The sequence below is a fragment of the Colius striatus genome, chromosome 1 (genome assembly GCF_028858725.1).
Source record: "Colius striatus isolate bColStr4 chromosome 1, bColStr4.1.hap1, whole genome shotgun sequence".
Classification (NCBI taxonomy): domain Eukaryota; kingdom Metazoa; phylum Chordata; class Aves; order Coliiformes; family Coliidae; genus Colius; species Colius striatus.
In genome coordinates, this window is record NC_084759.1 from 156,087,205 (window position 1) to 156,105,201 (window position 17,997).

General features: G+C 46.3%; 5 protein-coding genes across 5 annotated transcripts; 2 read left to right on the forward strand and 3 right to left on the reverse strand.

The window, feature by feature from the left end:
- Positions 1-7,209: 7,209 nt before the first annotated feature.
- On the forward strand, positions 7,210-7,700 carry LOC133627698 (histone H4). Its single transcript, XM_062014446.1, has one exon. The coding sequence runs from the start codon at positions 7,262-7,264 to the stop codon at positions 7,571-7,573; it is 312 nt and encodes a 103-aa protein (XP_061870430.1). The 5' UTR covers positions 7,210-7,261; the 3' UTR covers positions 7,574-7,700.
- Positions 7,701-8,431: 731 nt separating this feature from the next.
- On the reverse strand, positions 8,432-8,969 carry LOC133627684 (histone H2A). The gene has a single exon (XM_062014361.1). The coding sequence runs from the start codon at positions 8,947-8,949 to the stop codon at positions 8,560-8,562; it is 390 nt and encodes a 129-aa protein (XP_061870345.1). The 5' UTR covers positions 8,950-8,969; the 3' UTR covers positions 8,432-8,559.
- An 860-nt stretch (positions 8,970-9,829) lies between these two features.
- LOC133627649 (histone H3) lies at positions 9,830-10,477 on the reverse strand. Its single transcript, XM_062014204.1, has one exon. It carries the CDS (start codon positions 10,456-10,458, stop codon positions 10,048-10,050), a length of 411 nt encoding a protein of 136 aa, XP_061870188.1. The 5' UTR covers positions 10,459-10,477; the 3' UTR covers positions 9,830-10,047.
- A 1,267-nt stretch (positions 10,478-11,744) lies between these two features.
- Positions 11,745-12,407, forward strand: LOC133627682 (histone H2A). Its single transcript, XM_062014338.1, has one exon. It carries the CDS (start codon positions 11,792-11,794, stop codon positions 12,179-12,181), a length of 390 nt encoding a protein of 129 aa, XP_061870322.1. The 5' UTR covers positions 11,745-11,791; the 3' UTR covers positions 12,182-12,407.
- A 648-nt stretch (positions 12,408-13,055) lies between these two features.
- On the reverse strand, positions 13,056-13,508 carry LOC133627700 (histone H4). Its single transcript, XM_062014460.1, has one exon. It carries the CDS (start codon positions 13,492-13,494, stop codon positions 13,183-13,185), a length of 312 nt encoding a protein of 103 aa, XP_061870444.1. The 5' UTR covers positions 13,495-13,508; the 3' UTR covers positions 13,056-13,182.
- Between the last annotated feature and the right edge of the window lie 4,489 nt (positions 13,509-17,997).

The window sequence follows — 17,997 nt, forward strand, 5'->3', positions numbered from 1 at the left end:
ATAATATTTCATTAATTTGTGCCTGATTATTAGCTAGTGTGCTATCCATTGCATTTTGTAATTATTTAGGGATCACAAAATCATTTCATCCCTTTCCTTTGATGTTAACACATATAACCTCTAATGTGAATATAGTGTTTAAGTACATACTAGCATCCAAAATTTCAGATGGTAGGAAGAGATGGTTTTGAGTAAATGTAATCCCATTTCCACCTCATTTTTGTAACCCCATTTCCACCAGAAAACCTCATCATTTCTTGTACAATTGCTGTTTTGTAAGAAGTAAATATGTATGGAACACAAAACCATTTTAGTTTGCTGTAAAAGTTTGGTTCAGTGAATATGAAACTATGAATAAGTGCAATGAAGGAAAAAATTGCAACTTGTACCCTAGAGTTAAATAAAACCCCAAAAAAACAGGAAAAGTGCACCTGAGCTGTGTAATGTTTCAGGAAGATAATCAAGAGAAGGGAACTTTGACTGTGACTTTCAAGGTCTTGTGTGTAAAAGTTATGTAACATAAAATAAAGATATGGGAGGATATGGGAATGAACAAAAAATTGAGTGGATGTGGGTACTGTAGATATACTTTCACAAATGAATCAAAGTGAAGTAAAATAAATAAATAAATATGAAGCCTATATCCTATATGTGTTTGTAAATCAGTGATTGAGACTTTGTTTACTTGACTGCATAGAGAACAAAAGTTGCCATGCTCAAAGGAGATTTAGTAGCTACCAAGACAGTTGATAGCACATAGGCAGAGGAAAAGGCATGGACCATGTGTGACATGTAAACAAAATGAAAACTTGCATTGCCCACTCTTGTTATTTTGAGCTCAGACACGTTTACTTCAATAACTATCACTGTAAGAGATTTAAATACTCCAGCTCTCACTTGTGGCTTCACAGCATTGATTCACATTTATTGATGGCCGAAATTGAGGTGGCTGAAATGTGCACCATCCCAGTTGTCCATCTGGCTTTTCTCCCAGCATTTGCTACTCTCTCCCCGTTCTCAACAGAGGCAGCTATTAATATGTGTAGTAGCTTCAGATATCCAACATTTATGCTCCATTATTTTTTAAAAAAATGGAAGTAACTTCAGAAATTTCAGGACACAAAGAGAAGCTCTGATCTTTCTTTTTCAATGACTTTGCAGGAAAGGCACAAAATAATTGTAGTGATGTAGAATTGCTGCTTTCAACACATATTTTTTTTCACAAAAGAAATGCATACAGCTACCACATTTTTTGAAAGTTTGTGTGCATTTGGCATATTTAGAAAGAGTTTGCTCCACAGTCAAAGCAAGTAGTTTAGATGGGATGGGCAGATGTACTCAGGCAAAGAAAAAATTGTGGTGAAGGATTATATAAAAGGCAGGAGTGGCAATTTTTTCCCCAGATGAGCAAATGAGCAATGGGAAATAATCCTGGTCTAGGTATAGAATATTGTAGAATCACTTCATGAGTAAGGTGCTACTGTGACACGCAGTTTGGCTTTTCCTATGAAACTAGAGGGAGATAAGACTTCATCATTCACTGAAAGACGAGGACAGTGATATCAGGATCTACAGATATACGGTCTGAGAGAGTATCACTGTAATGTCTACTACATCTGAATGACTTCAATCCTCCTCACCTCATGGGCACCCGAGCAGGCCACACTACATCACAAACCTGTACAAGATTGGAGTCTGAACCCTGCAAGTCACTTCCCTCAGATACTCAGGCCTCTCCAACTTTTGCAGTTATTAAGACCCCATGGCATAAGTAGGAAGGTACATGAACCATAGCCAAGAGCTGGCACTGCACCTGAGAGCTATCAAATATTCCCATATCCAGTTTAGGACCTGCTAGTACTTGTTCCTAAGAAAATGAGCTCTGGGTTGTATTTAGATATGTTTGTAATAATGAGAGGTAGCACAGTAGTTGTTCTTCTCAAGCAGTTTCATTAAGAGACATTAGCATAAGAGCTGGCCACACAAATGTAGCTAATGGGCTGCTGTACCTGCTGTGGGTGCCATGGTCTGCCATTCTTAGACAGCTGGAGGAAGCATAGGTGAAAGTCCTGAGCACCACAGCTCCTCTCCTTTGTTCAAGTGGTGATTTCCAGAGAGATTTTGGTGACGGCCCTTATGTTATGTGCAGCACTCTCACATACGTGTTCCATGCCCTCCTACATACGTGTTCCACAGCAGGGAGAGATGTAAATACTCCCTGAAACCGTGATTATACTCCTATTATAGTGTTACACCCATGCCTTATTTGCACTCAGTGACTTCATTACAAATGGAGTAACTTCTGTGCTCAAACCGGCCAGCACAGTTTAACAACTTTTAACCCTTAGCTAAGCAATTTTAAAGTGTTACCTACCAAACAACAAACTCGTTGCAGCTCAACAAACAAGTCTCTGCCTACATAATGCTAATTTTACTGCTACTGCTGTTATTAAGACTCCTAAGCTCACTAAGGCCACACAAGGCTTTTTAAATCTAGCGTATGGCTGAGCATCTATAGTGGGAAGGACAAATAGGGTATGGCAATGGATGACTGTCCCCATAGACTCAGTTTACTGGAATGTTGCACACTCCTCCCTGAACTCCTAGTTAAGGGTTGGGGCACCTATTGTGGCCCAACAGGAATCGCCATCATTGCCATGGCATGTCATTTGGTACTTGAAAACCTATAGTCTGAAACCTGGATATGTTCATAGTTAGGAGCTACTGGGAAAGATGCCCTTCTTGGGAAAGTGGAAAAAAATCCCAACAAAACAGCAAAAAAAAAAAATCAGGAGGGCCAAAATCCTTCTCAGAACAGTTTGTTCTGTACTCTAAGTGAGTTTACCAGGTTAGCACATTTTTACTTTTCTCACTCACAGGCAAAGAAAAAGTCCTCAGTGTCAGTCAGATATCAAAGAACAGAATTATTTATGTCTTAAAGTACTTTAGTCTTCTAAAACTAACCTAAGACACTTGACAAACGGCCTTACAGACCAGTCTGGCATGCTTTGAATGTAGTCACCAGTGACTGAGGACCTCAGGCCTTGAGACAAAACTGTCTGTGAAAAGTAAGCAACATTAACAGAAGCTCCATCAACTCTCCAAATACATCTTCTCTTGATTCAAAATTGGCTCTCTTTCACCTATACTTAATAGTATGTTCCACAAGGCAGGTTGCCACCACACTGTCCTTTTAGAGCAGTCTCTTCATCACCACTGAGGCCTGGCTGCTCAGACTACCAGTGAGCAACTCACCCTTTGCCCTTTCCTATTTATGTGACAGTGCTCCCTGTTACTGCTGGTAAAAGGGAGAGAGCAATGTGATTAATCTACTCATCCCCTGGCACTCCAGCCAGAACCATGTTTGGTACCTATAGAGGGACAAATCATCCTTGGGCACATAGTACATAGGCTGTTGGTCTGCAATCTTCCATCTCCCTGGATGATGACACCCCAGGTGCTGATGTGATAGGCTTCCAGGTAAATTTGGGTTGGCAAGCAATGTATTTTTTTACCAGACAGGCAGTAATGGTGGCACCTAGAGACAACGTGGGCTGGACTTCTTGCATCACTGAGTGACAAGGCACTGTGTCATACATCATGTGAAGGTATTTGCGTTAAGTGATGCTTCCTTGCCAGTTTTTTTCAGAGATGTGGAGGTGCAGCAGATACGGCCTCTAGATGAGGCTGGCTGTGCCATCTTTCTAGAGCATGGGTAAGGTACTATTTGGGGGGAGTGGGACTAGATCTCTAAAGGTCCCTTCCAACCCCTACCATTCTATGATTCTGTTTAAGTGCCAGCAATATAGACTGACTGTCTTCCCATAGAAGGTTTTGAAGAGTTGTTGAGCATGTTAGAGTGCTGTACTGCACCTTAGATTGTTTACAGTACATTCTTTGCAACTGTGCAGTCCATAGGCTGGTGCCACAATGGTACTGTCCCTAGTTAGGCTGTCATCTAGATTGCCAGGGGCAATGGAAGCACCAGCTGGTGCCAGAATATCTCCACAATATATACATAATGATTCTCACTCACCTTTCTTACTCTCAGACAGTTAGGAAGTGAGGAATCTGGCTTCACAGGCTCATGAGAGTATGTGCACACAGTACAGTGCAGACACAGTAAAGAAGAATAGATTTCACCTATTGTGCCTGCAACTTGCATTGTATGATCTGGTCCCAGAGAAAAAGGATTACCTTCCGTAAGTAGCACGTTAGTCTAAATCTCAATCTTCCTAATGAAGTGGTGGGGGTGGGGGGGGGTGTTCTGTTTTGTGGTCTGAAAATGCAATCAGGTTTTGGTTGATTTGTACATCAAATAAGGAGTAGAATAACAAGTTTAACTTTTATGTGCTGTTTGATGTTAGTAGTTTGTAACATCTTATATTTAATTGTCTAGTTGTGATCAGAACACAAGGCTATCACTGAACAGCTAGGAGTGGGGATCAGCCTGTGTCCAGCTGTGTAAAGGTGGTAAGTAAAGTGGTAGTAAGTAAAAAGAAAATAGGTGGGTGTTTACCAAAACTGTGACAGGAGACACCTACGAGAAGGAAAACTCAATAGTGAAAATTACGCAAAGCTGTTGAGAAAAGGGCCTGCTGATCAATAAGATAAATATATGAGTAACACTGAAAATAACTGTACAGATCTAATGCACATTCATTATATAAACGCTTGTGGGGACTGGAAAAAAAAGAAGAAAGAAAAAAAGAAGAAAGAAAAAAAGAAGAAAGAAAAAACCAAAAACAGATAAACAAGAAAAAAACCAAATCCTAAACAGTGGTAAAGGTATATTCCGTGCTTGTTCTGTTCATTCTTTAAAAGAAAATAGGTCTTGACATGCTTGAGTACATGGAAAGGCTTTCAAGGGTTACTGCTGTGATCTGCAACACTGGATGAGGACAGGAATGAGATCATTTGACACCAATGAAAGAGAAAGGTTCTTAGGCTTGAAAACTTTTTGGTTTTAAGTTTTTCTCTTTTTTTCATATTAAAACATCGTGTTTATTCTCCTAAAATGCTGAGTGGTCTTAGCTCTGGGGTTATGGGGTTTTTTGTTCTTCTCCTTAGGACAGGAGAGCCAATTAGTTATGCTCTATTCAGTGTTAAAAGAGACAGTAGAACCAGGGACATGCAAGCCATAAGCTGGGAGAGGACAGAGGAAGTAGAACTTGCTTCTGCAGTTAGGAATATCAGCATAGGTCCAGAGTGGAGTGAAGAGAATGGAGAATACAAGTGGGATAGCTTTGAGGTTGTGCTGCCCTTTGAATTGCTTTCTGAATGGAGACTTGTGATCCTAAGACTGGAACAACAGAATAATTCACAGGAATCTTCCAAATGGGCCAATATCCCATCTGTGACACAGGCCACTAAAAATAGTGTGTCAGAACAATAAGTATACCTCATCAAAATGATCCCTTAGGTCCTAGTGATTTCTAGGCAGGGGACTCACCAGGTCAGAAGGATTGTGTTTTAACTGAGGAGCTCTGACTGGATTTTTCTCCTGTCTGTTTACTGGTTGCTTTGTCTGGACATAACATCTCTCATCTTTTTTTTTTTTTTTTCCCTCTTTGTCCTTGTCATTTAGGACATGGCTTTAGCATGACAAATTATAAAAGGTTGAGAAATAGGTACAGTGAATGATAGACATATCCTTGGAGTATATCCTTTTCATAGAGGAGAATCGCATTTGTATCCAGTTCAGTGTTCTCAGTGTCTTTGTGTGTGTGAGAGAGACAGGCAAAGTAGTTCTGCAAAACATGCTTTCTATGATGTAAAGTAGAGCAAAGTAGCAATCAGCAAAGGGAGTAAATTGAACCTCCTTTCCTGTAGCTGAAGAGAGGTGAAGAAAATACATTTGAAACAGAGGGAGTGACAAGTCATTTGAAAGGACACAGAAAAAGAATTCGGGAGTCGTCAGGGCCAGAGAGACACTTATATAAAATATCTGAGATGAGAGATGCTGGGAATTACCTCACCATTATATTTTTAGATCCCATCACCCACACAGACCTTCTCTCTTGGAATCACTGTGACTGAGGCAGAACCAAATGCCAATGTCAGCAAGATAAAGAACTGTCAGCCTTCACAAAAGTCTCTCCAAGTCCTTCATCTTGAAGGGCTCTCCTGTCTCTGTGTAGATAATGACGCCTGTTCAGCCATGATGAGCACAGGCAAATTCTCCATATTGCAATTATGTGAATTTCATAGATCCTGTGGGCTCTGAGCTATGAAACAGACTGCAAGGATAGCCAGCAAAAATGAGATATGAATTTAACAGTCAGAGTGAACTCATATCACAATATCAGAGAGAAATGTTGTTACTGGCAACATACACTGGTAAAAAGAAAAACATGTTACATGAAAGAGGATCGACTTAGAATGATGTCAGACCTTTGAAAACAGGGAGGAACACATGCACAGAGCTGACACAGCCATTTTTGCTGAGCATTTGACATACATGCCTAATTTTTATCCAGTTAGTAGCAGTGATCTAAATGTAAATGAAATGCTTTTTTGAATGTGACAGAATGTCTAAAACTTTATGTGTAGCAAGATTGCAGACACAGACTAGAAAATAAAGCTTCTCTGCCAGTTCTATGCTGAAAAAAACCCCAATTTGTGGACCCACGAGCAGTGCTGTAGTTTGCGAGTTGGGCATAGCAGTGTCTAGAAAAAAAAAAATGATGTTTCCTTCTGGTCTGAAGCTAAAGTATAGATGTGCTTTTCCTGGTGCTTCACAGCACATAAGACGAATGTTAGCAAAAGGCAACAGAGATGACATGTCAGTTCATCCTTAAAGCAGTTTGATCTCACTGAGTCCTTATGATATTACAACCTTAGAAATAATGAGACATGCACATTATGACATTAGACACGGTGAGCAGGAGCCTCTAGGCCGCTGGATATATGCGAGGAGTGGAGCTCAGCAGCTCGTAAAAAGAAGGCCTGTGCGCCGCCACCCATCCCGGAGGGGAAGATGCCTGGAAACGGCGCTTCAGCGACAAAAAGACTGGAAGTCGGCAAGCCAGGAGGAGGATGAAACGGAGGCGGCTGAGAGGCAGGCGGGGGCTGACAGCGCAGGGACCGGCGCTGGGAGGGCGGTGGGGATGAGGGGCGGGGCCCGAGAGCAGCGAGGGACTCTAAACCCCGCCCCCTCCGCGCTGCTGCAGTCCCCAACCAGGTCGGATCCCAGCGCACAAATACTGCCGCGCCGCTGCTGCAGCTCACAGCTCGGCGGCGGCACAGCAGCAGCAGCATCATGTCTGGCAGAGGCAAGGGCGGGAAGGGGCTCGGCAAGGGCGGCGCCAAGCGCCACCGCAAGGTGCTGCGCGACAACATCCAGGGCATCACCAAGCCGGCCATCCGCCGCCTGGCTCGGCGCGGCGGCGTCAAGCGCATCTCGGGGCTCATCTACGAGGAGACGCGCGGCGTGCTCAAGGTCTTCCTGGAGAACGTGATCCGCGACGCCGTCACCTACACGGAGCACGCCAAGAGGAAGACGGTCACGGCCATGGACGTGGTCTATGCCCTCAAGCGCCAGGGACGCACCCTCTACGGCTTCGGCGGCTAAGGCTTCTCACTTTGGCACAATCTTCAGAACCCAAAGGCTCTTTTCAGAGCCACCCACTTTTTCCTTAAAAAGAGCTGTATCGTTTTATTATTTGCTAAATTGATTATTTCGATTTTTGTTTTCGTGATACGTGTTTCTCTCATCTCTGTGAAAGGTGCCTTCAAGAGATCTTACCGGGGAAAGGGGAGGGGGGAGGCCCTAGTCAACCCTTGTAAAATAAAGTTGTGTCTGTGGTGCTCGCTGCTGACTCACCTGCTGAAGCCAGGGAGCCCCAAAAGCTACGGTTGCCTGAAGGTCCAGCTTAGTTCGTGGTTTCGGCAGCGTTGTTTGGAAAAATGGGTCATAGCAGCAATCCCCCTTTTCCCAACTTCATAAAAGACAAGGAAATACTAGGCCCAGGTTTTAGTCCCTTAGGTCCCTTCTGCCCTACTCTGTCAGATAGTTCGAATGCAGTGATGGCACAGAGTGTGTTACTGCCGGCAGGAAATGGAAGGGGCCGTTAAGCCAGTGCGGGGGGTTGGGGTGCAGCTATCGTCGAGGGGCTGTGTCTCCGGCCGCGAACAGGTGAAGCAGCCTCCCTCAGCCGAACCGGGCTGGTGACTTAACGTCTGCTCCGGCCAGTTCCACCCCTGCACAAGCCAGCGCTCTCCCCGGCACAGGACACAAGACCCTCTTCGGGCACCACGCGGCCCCGAGAGCACAAGGCTGCAGTCAGGAAGGAGCTGCTTGGCCCCCGACTTGTGATGCAACTTCCCCTCCCCGCATGAGCGCCTGGGCAAAGAAAATGGGACAGGGGGCTGCTGCAGCCAGAAGCAATCTAATCGGTCTCTCCCTTTGACAGAGACACCCTACCCTCCCCAAAACTAAAAAGCATGGCTCTAGTTTCACAGAACCATAAACTCCAGCTCCTTATCGAGACTGTGGGTGGCTCTGAAAAGAGCCTTTGGGTTTGACTTTTATGCTCGGGACGATCCTCCGAGCCCGCTTTACTTGCTCTTCGCCTTGTGGCTGTCGGTCTTCTTGGGCAGCAGCACGGCCTGGATGTTGGGCAGCACGCCGCCCTGCGCGATCGTCACCTTGCCCAGCAGCTTGTTGAGCTCCTCGTCGTTGCGGATGGCCAGCTGCAGGTGGCGGGGGATGATGCGCGTCTTCTTGTTGTCGCGGGCCGCGTTACCCGCCAGCTCCAGGATCTCGGCCGTCAGGTACTCCAGCACGGCAGCCAGGTACACCGGGGCGCCGGCGCCCACCCGCTCCGCGTAGTTGCCCTTGCGCAGCAGCCGGTGCACACGGCCCACGGGGAACTGCAGCCCGGCCCGCGACGAGCGCGACTTGGCCTTGGCCCGCGCCTTCCCGCCCTGCTTCCCGCGGCCGGACATCTTCGATCGGTCGATCGATCTCTCGCTCCCTCGCTCTAACGCCTCCCGCGCCACACAACACACAGCTCAGCTGCTCGCGCCCTGACCACCGCCCTTATATCGCCGCCCTGCGCGCGGCCTTGCGCGGCCCGCCGCTCCTCATAGGTCGAGGCGCCTGGCGGAGAACGCGCATCCAATGGCGGAGCGAATCTCGCCCTGACCAATCGCGAGGGCGCAGCTCGAAACGGCCTCCGGCCCTGCTGGCGCGGAGCCAATGGGGAGGCGGGAGGGGCGGGCTTCGGCACACGGCTCCGCCCGGCTCTTCGCTGCCGCCATGCCGCCGGCACCGCCACCGCCGCGCTCCCGGTCTTTGTTTTCTTTTTCCCCATTATGTTCGAAAGCAGCGGGGTCGGCAAAGCGAGAGCTGGGGGGATGGAGCAGACGAGCCAGAGAGAGCCTTTGTGTCAGTGAGCGGAAAGGCAGGGGAGGGAGAACGGGAGCTCCAGAAGAGTAAGGCAACCTGTCCCCATCGGAGTGTAGGAGCTCGAGACTATGATAGTGAACGGTAGAGCGACAGGGGAAAGGCCATATTCCCCCCGTTAGTTCACGCTGGGTAGCTTCCTCGCGGGTCGATTTCGCCGCTTAACAGCTCGGTACCACCCGGGAATTTCCTGACCGTCCAAAAGTATACAAAGTTCTTTGCATCGGAAACCCATCGCAGCTCGCTCCCTTCTATTCCCTCCCACAAAATGCATAACGGGACAGGTTTTACAATTCAGTGCATAGTTACAATCTAAAATTCTTTTACCTTTTCAGTGCTATACCCACCTCTTACTCAGCTTTTACATACGTTTAGGTAAAGTGGAACAAAACGAGGTGCACTTTCAGTGCTACACCCACCTCGTGCTCAGCATATTTAATGTTCAAGTATCAAGTAGGACAAAATGAGGTGCTTCACCACAATTAATCAACCCGTTTGATACAATATTTACCTCTACATTAAAGTTTTATACAATATCACAGCATTACAGCTCTTTCTTTGTGTATGGAGTGGCTCTTAAAAGAGCCTTTGTGTTGATAAAAAGCTTCTCTCAGGATTGGTTAGTGTTCTAAGCCACTTTATGCACGCTCGCCGCGGATGCGACGGGCCAGCTGGATGTCCTTGGGCATGATGGTGACGCGCTTGGCGTGGATGGCACAGAGGTTGGTGTCCTCGAAGAGCCCCACCAGGTAGGCCTCGCTCGCCTCCTGCAGCGCCATCACGGCCGAGCTCTGGAAGCGCAGGTCGGTCTTGAAGTCCTGCGCGATCTCGCGCACCAGGCGCTGGAAGGGCAGCTTGCGGATCAGCAGCTCCGTGGACTTCTGGTAGCGCCGGATCTCGCGCAGCGCCACCGTGCCGGGCCGGTAGCGGTGCGGCTTCTTCACGCCGCCCGTGGCCGGCGCGCTCTTGCGGGCCGCCTTGGTGGCCAACTGCTTGCGGGGCGCCTTCCCGCCCGTCGACTTACGCGCCGTCTGCTTCGTGCGGGCCATGACCCCAGGACACTTCCACCAGTGCCTGCAAGAATGCACTGAGTAAGTTACTCTGTGCCAGCTGTATATATAGCGCCAGCGCCTCCTCTGATAGGCGACCGGGCTCATGCCGAGTCTCATTGGTGGATTCAAAGTTTAAAAAATCCCGCCACTGGCAGGTTCCGCCCACCCCTTGATTTCTTTGTTCTTCTTGTGTATTCAGTGCTACCGAAGAGAAATAAACCTTTCAACGTACTATCTTAATCAATATTACCCGATTCTTTATACATTATTTACTTGTGCATAGTTACAGCTAATTATTAGGCCTTATTTGTACTTTCACTGATGTTTTTTTAAATGGATATTTTAGTGCAGACATAAACAGTATTTGTCTGGTAGACATAAGATTTTTTTTTTATATATTAAAAACTTTGTTGACACATACCGGATATATATATGCATATGAATGTGAGAGTTGAAAAAATCGACTTTTTTAAAAAGAAGATCAAGTGGAATAAAGAAAGACAGAATCAGAGAAAACATATTCTTAATCAAAGAATGAAAACATTCACTTCATGGTGTCTGCGTTACTGTTACGTTAACGGGAGCCAAATATAGCAACCAAGAGCTGAAAGCAAGGTTTTAGTTTTTAAACAAGCAGTGGGCTGCAAAGTCTGTTTTGGTTGATATTGTACTATGGTTATTTAGGGTGGGGGGAGGCGCGAGGAGCAGAAGGACGTAGAGGTGTAATTTTGGAAGATCAAGAAGCTGTCTGGTAGCACGAAGTTGTCAATGGGTGAACGCTTCCCGGGAGGAAGAGACCCAGCATGAACTTAAGGCGGGCAGGTTGGCTTACTCTTCTCGAGCTCCCGTTCCCCCTTCCCTGACTTGCTGCTCACTGACACAAATCCTCTCTCTGGCTCGTCTACTCCATCCCCCCAGCTCTCGCTTTGCCGACCCCGCTGCTTTCGAACAAAACAAGGAGAGAAAACAGAGACCAGAGTGGGGCGGCAGCGGGGGCGGGGGCGGGCGCAGGCTCAGGCAGCGGCGGCCGCAGCGAAGAGCCGGGCGGAGCCGTGTGCCGAAGCCCGCCCCTCCCGCCTCCCCATTGGCTCCGCGCCAGCAGGGCCGGAGGCCGTTTCGAGCTGCGCCCTCGCGATTGGTCAGGGCGAGATTCGCTCCGCCATTGGATGCGCGTTCTCCGCCAGGCGCCTCGACCTATGAGGAGCGGCGGGCCGCGCAAGGCCGCGCGCAGGGCGGCGATATAAGGGCGGTGGTCAGGGCGCGGGCAGCTGAGTTGTGTGTTGTGTGGCGCGGGAGGCGTTAGAGCGAGGGAACGAGAGACCGATCGAAGATGTCCGGCCGCGGGAAGCAGGGCGGGAAGGCGCGGGCCAAGGCCAAGTCGCGCTCGTCGCGGGCCGGGCTGCAGTTCCCCGTGGGCCGTGTGCACCGGCTGCTGCGCAAGGGCAACTACGCGGAGCGGGTGGGCGCCGGCGCCCCGGTGTACCTGGCTGCCGTGCTGGAGTACCTGACGGCCGAGATCCTGGAGCTGGCGGGCAACGCGGCCCGCGACAACAAGAAGACGCGCATCATCCCCCGCCACCTGCAGCTGGCCATCCGCAACGACGAGGAGCTCAACAAGCTGCTGGGCAAGGTGACGATCGCGCAGGGCGGCGTGCTGCCCAACATCCAGGCCGTGCTGCTGCCGAAGAAGACCGACAGCCACAAGGCGAAGAGCAAGTAAAGCGGGCTCGGAGAATCGTCCCGAGCATAAAAGTCAAACCCAAAGGCTCTTTTCAGAGCCACCCACAGTCTCGATAAGGAGCTGGAGTTTATGGTTCTGTGAAACTAGAGCCGTGCTTTTTTAGTTTTGGGGAGCGTAGGGTGTCTCTGTCAAAGGAAGAGACCGATTAGATTGCTCCTCGCTGCAGCAGCCCCCTGTCCCATTTTCTTTGCCCAGGCGCTCATGCGGGGAGGGGAAGTTGCATCACAAGTCGGGGGCCAAGCAGCTTTTTCCTGACTGCAGCCTTGTGCTCTCGGGGCCGCGTGGTGCCCGAAGAGGGTCTGTGTCCTGTGCCGGGGAGAGCGCCGGCTTGTGCAGGGGTGGAACTGGCCGGAGCAGACGTTAAGTCACCGGCCCAGTTCGGCTGAGGGAGGCTGCTTCACCTGTTCGCGGCCGGAGACACAGGCCCTCGACGATAGCTGCACCCCAACCCCCCGCACTGGCTTAACGGCCCCTTCCATTTCCTGCCGGCACTAACGCACTCTGTGCCATCACTGCATTCGAACTATCTGACAGAGTAGGGCAGAAGGGACCTAAGGGACTAAAACCTGGGCCTAGTATTTCCTTGTCTTTTATGAAGTTGGGAAAAGGGGGATTGCTGCTATGACCCATTTTTCCAAACAACGCTGCCGAAACCACGAACTAAGCTGGACCTTCAGGCAACCGTAGCTTTTGGGGCTCCCTGGCTTCAGCAGGTGAGTCAGCAGCGAGCACCACAGACACAACTTTATTTTACAAGGGTTGACTAGGGCCTCCCCCCCTCCCCCCTCCCCCCTCCCCCCTCCCCGGTAAGATCTCTTGAAGGCACCTTTCACAGAAATGAGAGAAACACGTATCACGAAAACAAAAATCGAAATAGTCAATTTAGCAAATAATAAAACGATACAGCTCTTTTTAAGGAAAAAGTGGGTGGCTCTTAAAAGAGCCTTTGGGTTCTGAAGATTGTGCCAAAGTGAGAAGCCTTAGCCGCCGAAGCCGTAGAGGGTGCGTCCCTGGCGCTTGAGGGCATAGACCACGTCCATGGCCGTGACCGTCTTCCTCTTGGCGTGCTCCGTGTAGGTGACGGCGTCGCGGATCACGTTCTCCAGGAAGACCTTGAGCACGCCGCGCGTCTCCTCGTAGATGAGCCCCGAGATGCGCTTGACGCCGCCGCGCCGAGCCAGGCGGCGGATGGCCGGCTTGGTGATGCCCTGGATGTTGTCGCGCAGCACCTTGCGGTGGCGCTTGGCGCCGCCCTTGCCGAGCCCCTTCCCGCCCTTGCCTCTGCCAGACATGATGCTACTGTCGTGCCGCCGCCGAGCTGTGAGCTGCAGCAGCGGCGCGGCGGTATTTGTGCGCTGGGATCCGACCTGGTTGGGGACTGCAGCAGCACGGAGAGGGCGGGGTTTGGAGTCCCTCGCTGCTCTCGGGCCCCTCCCCGCACCCCCACCGCCCTCCCAGCGCCGGTCCCTGCGCCCTTTCTCTGCCTCATCCTTTGTCTCCTTCCCGCCCGCAGACTTCCAGTCCCGCTGCCACTTTCCCTGATTTTGCAGCTCATATTCTCTCCTGCCATCTGCTGGGAATTTTTTTTTTTTCAAACATTTTCTCACCACTTATTCGACAAGATAACATGTTATGATTATCTATTTAATTCTCTTTTCTACCATTTTATCATTAACAGTTTGAATATTAGTGTATCGCAATATGTCCAGAACAACAATATTTTGCATATCAACAGTTGTGTATAAATTACCTAATCATTTGTGAAACCTAGTTATTTTCAAAAATAGGTACACATCGCTTGGTTTGTGCCACGAAGTCCAACTCTTGACCTAATAACCAGCTCGTAACCTATTAACCAGCTCGAAGCCTGAAAACCAGCTCGAAGCCTATAAACCAGCTCGAATCCTAAAAAACAGCTCGAAGCCTATAAACCAGCCCGAAGCCTAAAAAACCAGCTTGAAATCTATTTCATGCAGCTCTCAGCCTACAGTCCGATTCTCAGCTGGGTGGGAAGAAATCCAGTCCCACTCAGTGTGAGTGATAGCAGAAATCTTCCCCTTATAGAAAGCAGGCTCTAACTTATATACAAAGCAGGTTTCAAGCTAGCTCAGCAACAGCAGCTGGTAGGTTACATTTTCACGCTCATCCTACTTGTGGTTTCTGCGATAAACAAGCTTCCTCATATTTTCACATCTTGTTTTTCCTCAAAGTTGTTTACCAACTTTAGCCAAGAACAGTCTGACCTTGAGGAAATAGAAAGGGGCCTGCTGTCTACATGACAGCAACTGCTTTAACCATGTCTCTGACTCTGGTCTTGATTGTGCACCAAATCCATATAACTAGAGCCCAGGCTTCCTTTCCCCAATGGGCCTAACATTGTACCTTGGGATCCATGTCCGTGCTCCCTCACTTTTTCTCCACAGGTTTGGTGGTGTTTTCCTTTGTGCATAGCACTACAAATTTTACTGCCATCTCTTAATCTTCTAATGCAGAGTACTGCATATAGGGAAGGAACATAACTGTCTTATAAACTATCAGAAACAGAGTTTACAGAGAATACATGTGTCAGAAACAATGTGCAGAGTTTATTTTTCTGTCTCCCATTTGTATTTTTTTGATAAGGATTTGGGACCTACGTATATCCCAAACTACTTTAAGTAGTATTTATTATGAAAAGAAATCACATATTGCCTAGAATATAATGGATAATAATGAACAATTGCTAGTTATTTATAAAGCAATAGGCCAAATATAGCAAATATGTTTTGAGGATGCATGAAAGTTATGAAAATACTTCTTATAGTTTTTCTTTATTCTGTTCCTCATTCTTTTAGATTATCTCTACTTTAATTGTCCTTATAATTTTCTTCTTAAGTTCTTATCTTCCTAAAACATTAGCCTGGAGACAGTGGTCTGTGTTTGTTTTCTGGGAGGATAAGTCTTTGTTTTTGAGAAAATTGAAACAAAAATATTTTTATAAACGATGAAATTCTGATTTATATGTTGAAAACACAAGGATGACCTCTTTATATTTCATCAGTGTGGACCAGCATTGAAGATGTGAAACATGAAAGTTTTAGCTGTTATCTGAATTACAAAACTACTCCCACTGCAGAAAACACTAGAAATCCCTTTCAAAGGAATACCCTGGCCTTTGTTCCTGTATACATCCTGAAATGCTTTCAAATATGTGTGCCTTTGTAATACTTCATGTACATCATATTTGGTACTTTTCTGAATTACATTTTCACTCGGTTATGGCTCATGATTATCTTCCCCAGCTTACAGCTTCTGATTACATTCCCCAGCTCTAATTCAGTACATGATGAGTACTTCACCTGATACTCTCCTTATATGTGCTAAAACCTTCACAAAACAACAATGTGACAATGCTTAGGTTTCTGCGACATGTTATCCCCTGAAATCTGGACATTTAATCATAAATTCCAAGTGCAAAAACTAGGTGGAAGCACTCTTGACAGCTTTGCCTTTTCCCACTGTCAGTTTGCAACCAGTAGGTTATGGATAAATCATTTACTTGTGTTACATAAATGTTCATTTAAAAGGTTCATCCACGTGGTACTAAAACACAAGAGGAGTTTCAAGAATTTAAAGAAAAATGTAAGTATCTCTCTCTTGGCAGTAGGGGCAATCGTTGTTTTATGTAAGCATCATAGAAAGGGAAAGAATAAAAATGGCCTGTTACGTTATAAAATTATTTCATTTATTTTAAAGCTAAAACTACAGCATTGATTTACTGGGCTTTGAAACAGGCAGAGAGACATTCCTGTAACTGTAGAAACTGGTCTAAAGTAGCCGTCTGAACATGGGCTGTTACATAGTAACAGGAACCAGGTTAACTGCTATCAGTGGAGTTGGGGAACTGCATGAGCTGATTTTGTGACATAAAGGAAAAGGAAAAAAAATTCAAGTGCTTTAGTAGTTTCACAAATATCCTCGACTTTCCTCACTCCTACACCAAAACATTATTTGCCATATTTGAGTTTTCAAAGGGGAATTAACTGTCAGTTGCTTGTGGACAAGAAGGCCTCGTTCACATCCTAACCCTGCAATTCTGGAAGGAGCTCTAATATGATTTTTAGAAAAACTGTAGGTCACATCATTCTTCAGTCATCTTTGGGAATCTGCAACCTAGAAAATTATTCTTTCTAATACATAATTAGTGTTATAGCTACGCTATCAACTAAGCAGAAATTGTTCTTTCTTATCATTCTCATCCTTTTGCCACTGAGCCAGGTCAAGCAGCAGTCATTAGGCCTATGCTTTTTCAGATACTGTGTTTGGTCCACCTGAGAGAGAGAGAAATGAAAAGTTTCAGCCCGTTTGAACTTCTACTCGCTGAGCATCAGGGTTTCTATCATCTAAAGAATGCTAGTGGATAAAGGCTGGAAGATAAAAAAGGAGCTTTCATTTGTATTAAAATGTTTTTTTCTGTGGTTTAAAAAAATGGTTCAATTTCCCAACAATGAAGCGTGTTGTGTCATATGAAAAATACAAAATAAAATTCTGAAACATCTTTCAAATGTAGAATACAGATTCTCCTGAACATTATGCAGTGTGTATGTCACAGTGAGTTATGGCCTGTAATCCAGAAATTCATCAGAAGAATAAAATAAGATTGCCCTACATCCAAGCTAAAAGCCTCATCATTGTGGAAGCCAAAATTTGTGGTGAAGAAACTGGCTGCTGTTTACTTGTGCATGGTGTTAATGAAAATACTGCACCAACATTTATTGTACGACATTTCTAATGTCCTAGTAATTCAGGGAAATAAATGTCAGTAGGTGCAGAAGAAAACAATGTGAGCCTGTGCCTTACTCAATTAGAAAAAAGCAGAAATTCAGCATTGACTGAACACTAGGATGCCCAGGCTTGGTGTCAGCTTTGAGAGAGGGCGCTAAATCACCAGACAACATTCATTTAGTATTACCTACTCTGCTATTCCTTGAAATAGGTGTAAGGGTTGATGTCCAGCTCCAGAAGCAGTCTGCATAAAGGTGAATTGATCCAAAGCACATGTAGGGTTTTTGATGCAGAGCCCAAACACCTCCCAATCTCCTAATTAATTTTTTTCTTCCTAGTAATATCTTAAGGAAATTCATAGTAGATTCCCTCCATAGGCATGTGCTAGTTGATAGAGGTGGATTTTTTTCCTAGAAGAAAAGTAACATTTCAGTAAAATATTGTAGTATTTTTATTGACACTCACTGAGTCCAAAAATTAAGAAAAGATGGATGGAGTGTCAATACCCAGGTACAATTTCTGCCTGAAGAAATGATAGAATATCAAAGTCCATGAAGCCTTCTTGCTCTACCTTTTTAATTGCACCAAGTTCTTGTGTTGTGCACATGCACTCTGTTTCAGGTTATATGCTATAGTGTCTGAAAATATTAACATTAGTCTGCAGTAGCTGAGAAATTCAAATCCACTTACTGGATTACAATCCAAACACTTGGATAGTTCTAGGATATCATGCTTCAACATGTAAAAGCAAAATAGAACTGAATGAATAGTAGAGCCAGTGGGAAGCAAATATCTGTGAGTTGTTTCAACACTCAAGTCTGTACTTTCTGTCTTCTCTTTATGCCCATCTTTAATTTGACCTACATTATAGGGGAGATTATAATGGCTTGTGGGTTTTTTTTCCATATGAGAACCTGCAGCCTGATACCACCAATCTGTCCTCTTGGTCACAAATCTCTTGCACAGTAGATAGGGATATGTCTTGCATGAACGAGCTTAAGAGATCAACATCAAGTCTTTAAACATTTTCT

Coding starts and splice junctions, on each gene's coding strand:
- LOC133627698 (XM_062014446.1), top strand. CDS start 7,262: ATGTCTGGCAGAGGCAAGGGCGGGAAGGGGCTCGGCAAGGGCGGCGCC.
- LOC133627684 (XM_062014361.1), bottom strand. CDS start 8,949: ATGTCCGGCCGCGGGAAGCAGGGCGGGAAGGCGCGGGCCAAGGCCAAG.
- LOC133627649 (XM_062014204.1), bottom strand. CDS start 10,458: ATGGCCCGCACGAAGCAGACGGCGCGTAAGTCGACGGGCGGGAAGGCG.
- LOC133627682 (XM_062014338.1), top strand. CDS start 11,792: ATGTCCGGCCGCGGGAAGCAGGGCGGGAAGGCGCGGGCCAAGGCCAAG.
- LOC133627700 (XM_062014460.1), bottom strand. CDS start 13,494: ATGTCTGGCAGAGGCAAGGGCGGGAAGGGGCTCGGCAAGGGCGGCGCC.